This window comes from Myotis lucifugus, unplaced genomic scaffold (genome assembly GCF_000147115.1).
Source record: "Myotis lucifugus unplaced genomic scaffold, Myoluc2.0 scaffold_0, whole genome shotgun sequence".
Taxonomy (NCBI): domain Eukaryota; kingdom Metazoa; phylum Chordata; class Mammalia; order Chiroptera; family Vespertilionidae; genus Myotis; species Myotis lucifugus.
This window is the reverse complement of record NW_005871048.1, coordinates 44,750,528-44,760,547: the sequence shown is the minus strand read 5'-3', so window position 1 is coordinate 44,760,547 and position 10,020 is coordinate 44,750,528. Positions and strand designations below refer to the sequence as shown.

The 10,020-nt window shown below is 41.7% G+C and overlaps 1 protein-coding gene across 1 annotated transcript in view; it reads right to left on the bottom strand.

Annotated features, from left to right (window-relative positions):
* Window positions 1-1,207: 1,207 nt before the first annotated feature.
* Window positions 1,208-10,020, bottom strand: part of ADAMTS6 (ADAM metallopeptidase with thrombospondin type 1 motif 6) — a 221,523-nt gene continuing 212,710 nt past the window's right edge. The window contains 1 exon segment of the mRNA XM_014452423.2: window positions 1,208-1,876. Within this exon segment, the coding sequence (XP_014307909.1) occupies window positions 1,767-1,876 (110 nt within the window). The 3' untranslated portion in view covers window positions 1,208-1,766.

Sequence of the window (10,020 nt, the reverse complement as noted above, 5' to 3'; positions counted from 1 at the left end):
GTTTCTCTTCCTTTCTGAAAGCACCTAATCACCCCCATCAAGTCATGGTACACCTGACGTGGAGTCTCAGAGCATAGTGATGGATGTAAGTCAGATATGCTCTTCAACTGCAAGTAGTATCTTTACAGAGTAGCCATTTGGCTGGAGTGTGAGGTGTCGGTGTAGCATGGTGGACACATGTGTAGGACACAGAGCACATTCAACGGAACCTGCTGCAAGCTACAAGTGTTCAAGTACAAAATATTCATATAAACAAGTACCCTTTTTCTTCTTTCTTTCTTTCTTTTTAAATTTCACTGTCATGGGTTTTGATGAGCATGATGTGAAACTTGTGGATAGGGAATGTGTGAGCTAGTCAATTTAAATTAGGTGGATTTGATTCTAGAATTTGACCTGCTCAAGAAACTGGGTTTCACATTTAGTTGCTGTTCAGAATAACCATAAAAAATATAAAATACTTGGTTGAGTGACTATTAAAATTAGGCTTTATGATCTCTAGTCCTCATGAGTTTTTCTTCTTTGGTTGTTATCCCTTGCCTACTTTAAAACTCAGAGAAATAGCACGTTTACGTGCAAGCACACTCATCTACCCACACACTCAAAAGCGCCCACACACACACACACACACACACACACACACACACACACTTGCTCCCATATAAATAAATGCCCTCCTGCCATATCAAAGAAGGGACATCTGGAACCCATCGTAACTGTCAGCAAAAGGGTCTGCCTGGTTGTTACTGAGCCAGTCTATCTTTTTTGCCTGGTATCGTCTCAGTAAGCTTAGTGTAGGTGCAGCCAACCAGTGGGGCAGAAGCCGTTCTGTGGCTGTAAACACGAGTGAGTTGGAGTGACTCCTATTAAGAGCTGAGGCATCCCTATGTGATGGCAGCACAAGACCTGGTACTTGAGTCTCTACCATACCCCAGGTCTGGCTTCTGCATGACATTGAAATGTTTTTTCTCTTAAAGTGTTAATGAGAATCTCAGCTTCACTTGCACAATGGCAGGCGGGCCACAGTCTTTTAGCACTGAATTTATAGAGCTGCACAGCTGCAGTAACTGAGGCACTGCTTTCAACTAAGTCCTTCACTGTCGTTCGGTTTAATGTAGTTTTATATATGGCTCACAGCAGTGTTCAGAACAGGGGGATTATTTCTAAGGAAATTAAGTAGAAGGAAGAAAAAAAATCATACAAACTTTCATTAGTCTTGATTTATAATTGCTCCTTAAATTACAGGTTAAAGCCCAGTTTAGAATTTAAATGGTGGTGCTGTTGTAGTGAGATAAAGTATAGTAAATATTTTTTAAGCTATGATTTAAGATTTCTGAATCTTCTTTACTTCCATAGTTGACCAAATCATACCAGCTACATTTTTAAACAGTTTTAAATACAAATGGATTCAGTGTCATTGCTAAGTCTATAATAAAAATTATCTTAATGGTCCAAGGAGGTAAACAGGCTATTGGATTTACTCGAAAGAACACAAACGTTCCACAGTAAGCAAGTCTCCCTGTGTTGTTTGGATCTCTCCAATCTGGCATTCCCTCCTAAAACTGTGTCCAGCACTTTGGATCAATAAATCCTACTTCACAGAAGTTAAAATAATATTGAAATCCTGTCAGCTAGGGCTGACCAGTGGTTACGTTTTCCACAGGGTAATGCATCTGCAAGGACATCAATCCTCTTCCTCCGGGTGGCTCTCTGTGATGGACACGTTTCCAGGATGAAATGACAAGGCTCTCTCTCCGGCTTTCCGTGGGTCACTGTCCTTGGCAGGTCTTACAACATATCTGTCTGAAGTATGCTCGATTGCAGAACTGGAACTTGTACACCAACGGGCAGTAAGCCACTTTGCTCACATCTTTGCACTCTAACGAATGGGGGCAGAAAATGGAAAACAATTAGAGGCGCATAAACAAGGACATAAACAAGCCAAGGAGCCCGGATGCTGGGCAAGGACCTCCCCTTGTGCCAATCCACCTTGGCTTTCGCATGCATGTGGTTTTTGTTTTTATTTTTAAGCATACCCGGTCTGGGACAGCCTACCAGAAACATTCTTTTGATATATTTTAACACAAATTTTTTTAAAAAATGTGCAAGGCTTTTCTCCCAGACTTTTATAAGTATGGTGCATGCCCACTGTGTCTTGAAAGAATTACCATTTGTTTGGATAAGTGATCACTTTAGACAGCTTCGAAACATGAGTCATTTTTCTTACAGCGCTTTTATTGCTTCTTTCTCAAGGGTTATTTTATTCACAGTGCAAGGTTATCCAAAATCAAACATGAGTTGCATTGTTTGATACCAAAGTACACATGTCTCAAGAGAACCTCTGCATCTGTGAGGCGTGGGGCTGGGCCCGGGTGAATGAAAAGGATTGCTGACAGTGGCCTAGATTCAGCAACTACACTAGACAAAGAGGGAAACTTTGAGGGGTTGGCCTCAAATGGCAGCAGTCTGTGGGTTATGGAAACATGTAGAAATGTCTTTTTTTAATTTGGAAGTGAGACATGGCCTTCTTTTTTCCTATGTGTATTTTCTCCTCGGTGCTAGAATTGCCACAGCTGCAGCCTGCACTTCTTGCAGCCAGAAGGTGAATAAATGATTCTTTCTCCATCTCCCCTTGAGGCTGGTTGCAGAGGATGGGGCTGACAGCCACCCCATACACACACACACATATAACCCCACTGCTGCGAATAATGATATTCCTCTCCAGTCCTCTGGTCACTTTTATCTGGGGATTTTAAAATACTTTGTAAACCTAGTAATTAAATTTCCATATGCCTCCCAGAATCAAAGTTCCACCCTCATTTTTCCAGGTGGTTACACTGAAGCATCCTGGGTAAATTGTTGAAGGTAATTAGAATCAGGCAGAACACTGGGTCAGGTTTAGTGGAACAGAAGAGTGACTGGTTGTTGTTTGCTTGGTTTTTTCCTGGCTTCAGAAATTCTCTAAAGTTCTAAGAGATCATGTCTATGGTACAGAGCCATGTGATAAGCATGGAAAATTAAATGCAAAGGAATGGGCAAGTTTACAGTTGTTATTATTGAAAACCAGGTAACAATCGTGTTGATCACACTTTCAAGGTTCTTTCAGTGAAAGACTTAACACTGTAAACTGTAAGCCCCAACCCTCTGGAAATATAAGCTCTGCTACCACTGAACTCGTACTCAAGATTCGATTTACAGAGAGAATACCAATGAGAAATTCGAATTAAAATTTTCCACCATAGGATTCTCAATAAATTTAAGTTTTGGCTGAAAGCAAGTAGCAGAGACAGAAAAACTTTCTGTAAACTTTGCACTAAAATAGACAATTCAGTCAATATTTGGTCTATTGAGTTTGAATTTGAGGTGAAAAGATCCCCATGTATTTTAATTTGGAGGTCACTTGTTATTTTAGTGGGTTTTTTTTTCTTTTCCTCTCTGTCATGACCTTTCAAAAGTACCCAAAGAAAGTTTAGACTAAGAATATTTTTTGTGGAAAAAAAGTTGTATCAGTGTAACCAAGAGGAGCATATTGTCAAGGTAATGCAGTTATTAGAGTGGTGAGAAACGCTGGCACAATTTCCCTCATCTTTAGTTCCAAGTCACCATCCTCGTGGGCAGCCCGCCTGGGAGACTACTGCGCTCACTCTCTGCAATAGGGCTTCGTGAGCTGCTCAAAGTACCAAATACACTTTAGCATTGGCCTTCTTTGCCAAAATATAAAAATGATTTAGTTGATAATCAGATAGAAGAAGACTGGTTGTTTTAATAGTACAAGGAAATAAAATTAGAAGCCAGACTGCCTGGGTTTAATCCTAGTTTTATCATTTACTAACTTTATGGCTCTGAACAAACCACTTAACCTCTCTGTGCCCAAGTTTCCTCAATGTAAACAGGGGTGACAAGAGTGCCCACCCCCATCTGTAACAGGTAGAACCTGTGCTATCACCTAGTGCATGGAAAGCCCTCAGTAAGTGTAGAACAATGAATTACTGTTACTGTGACCACTGTTAGCTATTATCTCTTACTACCTGATGACTGTGAGTTGCGCTCAATGAGGATGCAACATTTAGATTGCTACTGAGAAAATGCTGTTCTACAGGCACACGACAGTTTGCAGACCAAACAAAGAAGAATATTTCCTGGGAATATATACAACTTTATTGGGAGATTCATTACTCCATTTTTGGAAGAGTTGCTGCACAAGAAGCTTCACAGATTTTTTTCTTTTAGATTTAGACTTTGGAATCTGATCCAATAATCTTACCTAATAACAGACAACGATGCTAATTGACCATACCTTCGCTACGCTAACCAGCCAATCAGGAGAGTATGCAAATTAACCTAACAAAGATGGCTGTTAATTTGCATACATAGGCTCCAAGTGGTGGAGCGAAGCCTGATGGCCAGGGGGCAGAGCAGTAAGGTCTGACGGCTCCGGGGCCGGCTCTGGCCAGAGCCCTGGTCAGAGCGAAGGCCTTGGTCCCAGGTGCCGGAGGAAAACCGGTGCCAGCAGCCAGGTGAAAGGAAGGCCTATTGCACGAATCTCTTCGTGCAACAGGCCTCTAGTAGATAATAAATGCCCAGCCAGTGTGGCTCAGCAGTTGAGTGCTGACCCGTGAACTAAGAGGTTGATGGTTCAATTTCTAGTCAGGGCACATGAATGGGGTGCAGGCCTAATCCCCAGTAGGGGTTGTGCAGGAGGCAGTCGATGGGTGTTTCTCTCACATTGATGTTTCTATCTCTCTGACCCTTTCCCTTCCTCTCTCTAAAAGTCAACTTAAAAAACATATAAAAACAAAAATAGATACAGAGTCAAAGAAGCATCGAACAGACTGTCAAACTACAGTGGGAAGGCAAGGGAGGGTTGGGGGGGGGTAAGAGATCAATCAAAGGACTTGTATGCATGCATATAAGCATAACCAATGGACGCAAGACACTGTGGGGGGGGGGAGGGGAGGGCAGTGCCAGGGGGTAGGGGAGGCCTGGGGGAGGTCAATGGGGAAAAAAAGGAGACATATGTACTACTATTTGTAATACTTTAAACAATAAAATAAAATTTAGACATAAACAAAAATAAAACACATCAAGCTAAAAAAATAATAATAAATAATGAATATAATAAAATATTCATAAATAGTTTTTCCCTCCAACTATTCCTCCATCCATCCATTAGGACCCTTGCAAATATAGATCCTGGGGAATCTGGTGTTTAGGTGGGTGCTGGAAATGAGAAGGCAGCCTGGGCATGCAGAGGCCCAGAGTCTTCTAGGCCAGGAGCAATGTCTAGCCTAGGGGTAGACTGGAGGCCAGCGGCCAGCGTGTCTCTCTCTGACCTTCCCAATACCTCTGTTCGTTGTTTCCCAACTAATTTGATTGTGACTAACTTGATTGAAAGCAGGATGTCAGTTGGGTCCTGGGGGCAGGATCAAGCTTAAGGAGGTTGGAACTACTCATGAGTACCCAGGACCTGCCTGCACCAGCAGCACAAAACCGTGAGGAGCAGCAGATCTGGGGTCAGACAGGCCTGGGGGTGAATTCCAGCACTGCCTCCTCCCAGTGGATTGGTTGTCCTAGGCCAAGTTACTTTACCTCTCTAAACCTCAGTCTGTTCATCTGTGAAATGGAGACAGTGATAAGACCTGCTCACGGGAAGTTGTGGGGCTTACGTGAGATTATACTTCTAAAGCACGGTGCCGTGGTGCTTAACACAGAGGAAGCACTCAGCTTACTGGCTCCTGTTATTATTGCCACGGACACATCTGCCTATGAAACAACCACCTTGTATTATTTCTCTGGGATCCACCTCAAAATGTGCTCAGGCTCTGAGAAAGGGTTACATGTCAGCACACATGAGCAAATGAATGCAAAGGTATTAAACAGAGAGCAGGTAAGTTATGATGGGTGGGGTGGGGGCGAGCTGGGGAGGATCCAGGGTTGGGGACTGCCAGCACTCGGACCATGGGCCTTGATGAGATGCTGAAATGGTGACTCTTGGGCTGTAGAAGGATGTTCAGCCTCAGTGGAGTGTAGGGGGTTCCCACAAAGGAGGGAGTGCAAGGACCATTGCGCTCCCACTTTTTGGTTTTGCCTTCTAGGGACTACCCAACTGGAAGAATCAGTCTTTGGATTGATGAACACCTATTCACCGAAACTCAACTATTAACTGGTCTTTTATTCTCTTGGCTTTTTCACTCCACAAGAGCTTAACCTAGTAATAACATTAAAAATAATTTGCCAAATGCCTCCTATGTGCCAAGCACTGCCTTAGTCCTTTTAAATATATAGAACATCAGCTTTGCACAGATGGAAAAACTGAAGCTCAAAAAGGTTAAGAAACTCATGCTGGGTCACACAGCTTGTTGGTCTAAGAACTGGGACCAGAACTCAGGCTTGTCTGATTCCAAAATCATCTATTTTGGCAGCATTCTTAGCATCTAAATGAAATAAAGGTTTCTGCCTGTCAGTGCTTCTGTGTTCTTGGCTGATACCACTGATGATAAGTCAACCTATGGGTACACTGTCAGGAGGTTTGTTCTGCCACCTTAGAGAAGGGAAAATGTTTTTAAAAGAGGGTTCTAGGTCATAGGCATTCAGAATAGCCCAATACTTCTCTTCAGCTATTCCTTTTTCCCTAACTGTTGTAAAATTATGTGAGTGAAAGGTGATTTTAGACACACCAAGACGTTTTAAGGCTCCATTATTACAGAAAGCTAAATGTAATCTTAACAATATTAGTACCAGTTTTAAATGATATGGGTACACTCAGCCCATCTGTCACTTTCTGAGCTTAGAGAGAGGATTGATTTGTTGAGCACTTGGAATAACTCATTAACATTTGCTGATGTAGTTGAGAGGCCTTAATTATAAAACTTATCATTTACTAGTGTGTCGCATCCTCAAAGACCACTGAAAACATGAAATAGTCATTTTACTCCCACCCTTGGGCCACTACACAGCTTACAATGGTGCTAACACCATTCTGGAAGAGTTGTGCACAAATTAAATCACATTTTCCCACTGACCTCAAAACAACAACAGGAAAGTTCTGCTTTAATTTCTAAATGATCTTTAGTTGGCATTGATTTCTAGCTAATATCTAAAAAGTAAAAGTCTCTCTATACCCAAGTAATACATAATCTGAAAATAATTAATTAGACTAGGAGATCTATTGAAAGGAATCCTTTAGTTGAGTAGAATCTTTTGTAATAAAATCTCTCTGTAATTGATATATTTTGAAGATTTGGTCTTTACTATCCTATTTTCTTCATACGATACACATATGTCTACTGCTTTTTAAGTAGTGGATTCTGAGCCAGGACAGTCAAAGATGTTAAGATGAAGGAAGGAGCCGATTTTCTCTTCTACTATCATCATGTACAGTTAAGTACTCGCCTTTTCTCGTGAGGCTGCTGGAAGGGTGAGAGGTCCTTACTGTGTGGTTTCTAGGAAATATTTTGATGCTCTAACTAGTCTCTCCTTTTTTTTTTTAACATAATCACCCCAATCCAAAAATAAAGTTTCACTTTACCCAGGGCCAGAGACTTCTGGTGGGAATGACAACTTAAGAAGAAACCCTAAATTCTTCTTAGGGAGACTTGGGAATATATCCAGGAATAAAAGCCAGCCACTAGGCCCTGCAATGTGAACTAGAACCATTCCTAGAGTCTTAAGTAACTTGCCAGGTATCCTGGAGTGGGTCTCGATAGTAATCTGGGTTTTGGTAGAGTTGAATGATAAAAATTAGACAACCTGTTTCACAGGCAACACATGACTCTACTTATCATTGATATTCCAGTGGGTTTTCCCCCCCAGGTGCTTTACATTAATCTTTCAAAACCTGGACCTAAAAGACATAGTTTCAAAATACTCATACTGAACAGAGGCTTATGAATTTAGGATGCCGATAGATTCAGATTCATTGTGACTCTGATGGCTTGGCTTTGTCCAAGGAGTACAAGGACAACTCCCAAAATGCAGTGCTCTTGTATTTAATTCGTAAAACATTGCAAAGCCTGCCTAAATTGTATCCTTGGAGTGAGCTGGGATACACAGGGACATATCTTCCCATGACCCAGTTGGACCATTCAGCGTCTTTCTTTGGAGAATGTGTGCCCTCTGTACCTGTAAGTTGTTTATTATATTCAGAGAAAGAACACAGTGAGTAGAAGTCATGACATAAGCACCCAGGGATCTACCTTTGGATATCAACCTGTCCATGGAGATTCAGAGCTTGGTGAGAAGGGAGATAGCAAAGGCGTTGCCTGTGCATGTGTGGTATGGGTGGGGATGTGAACTCAGTGTACTTTTCCTAATAAAATTGTACTTGAGCCCTGGATATTTTACATATTCAGATGGGAAAAGGATGAAATAAGTTGTGCTTCGGAATTTGATATTATTCGTTGCAATGAAAACAGTACACTAACTTTTTATTCTCGAAGCAAGGTGATATCAACTGTGGAACTTTATTCCTATTTCATCCCACCAAACTAAGCCTCTCCTTTTTCTTCGCTTTCTCAGATTCTTTATACCCAGTCTCATTCCCTGGTTGCCACCTACATTTAACCTCGAGGTGGTATGAACCCAACACAAATCCAGAGTCCCCTCTAAACCAGACAGCCAGGATTGTGTACCAGAATGCTAAGGGGGATTATGAGCTCTTTAAAATGGCAAAGAAAAAAACAGGTCTACCTCACCTCCTTGAAATCAAAGTCTTCACTTTCACCATTCCGTTCACTGATTTTAATATATCAGATGCCATTTAAAAACCCAAATTCAGTAGATGTTTTGTCCTAGAAATTTTGTGAGATTTTCTGGAGCTTCCCAGGTTTTCTCAGAGTAATTTCCCTGAGGAGACTGAGACCCACCAAAGCCACCGTTAGACAGCTGGGCTGTGAAACCAATGCACAGTAGCCACACCTTTCCTGGGTTGGTTACCAGCTCACAACGCGCCATAAATCATTACCTGGCAGCAATAAATACTAGATGACAGAGTGCCTTGTGCTACTGAGAAGCTGAAAAGACTCATCATATAAACTACAAGGGAACTTGAAACTGCATCAAGATGAATAAAATGGCATTTGGGGTAGAATTTCAGGTGAGCTGGAGTAGGCTAGTCCCAGCTGCCAGATGTACTTTAAAAAATTACTCTGAGTAGTATTTCAAATGCAGTGATACCCAGCATGCCTATAATTCACTCTCGGCAGCACCGCCGTGTTACCCTCGCCAGTGGCAGTCTGTCAAGATCAAGCCTATAGTGCTTTAACTCTCAGCTGAAGACTTTCAGAAATAGAAAACTAAAGCAGATGTGGAACATGGCAGATTTTATCTCCCTTCTTCCTCCTCCTATTTCCTTCCTACTATTTACTTTTCATTTTGTGATGCTACACTTCTGATTTTCTTTCTCTTACTATCTGTCTTTTGTTGCTTAACCTCCCTCCATTTCTTCAATTTCTCTCCATTATTTATTTTATATTGTTTTTTACTTTTTTAATTGAATTTATTGGGGTGACATTGGTTAATAAAGTTACATAGGTTTCAGGTGTACAATTCTGCAATACATCATCTGTATATTTTTTTTTTAATTTTTTAAAAAATATTTTATTGATTTTTTACAGAGAGGAAGGGAGAGAGATAGAGAGTTAGAAACATCGATGAGAGAGAAACATCCATCAGCTGCCTCCTGCACATCTCCCACTGGGGATGTGCCCGCAACCCAGGCACATGCCCTCGACCGGAATCGAACCTGAGACCTTTCGGTCCGCAGGCCGACGCTCTATCCACTGAGCCAAACCGGTTTCGGCAACATCATCTGTATATTATATTGTGTACTCACCACCCCAAGTCAAGTCTCCTTCCATCACCATTTATCCCCTCTTTACCCTCTTCAACTCCCTCCATCCCCTCTTCCCTCTAGCAATCATCACACTGTGTCTGTGTCTATGAGTCTTTCTTTTTTTTTCTTAATCCCTTCACCCTTCTCACCCAGCCCCCAACTCCTGCCCCTCCAAATTCCATTATTTTATG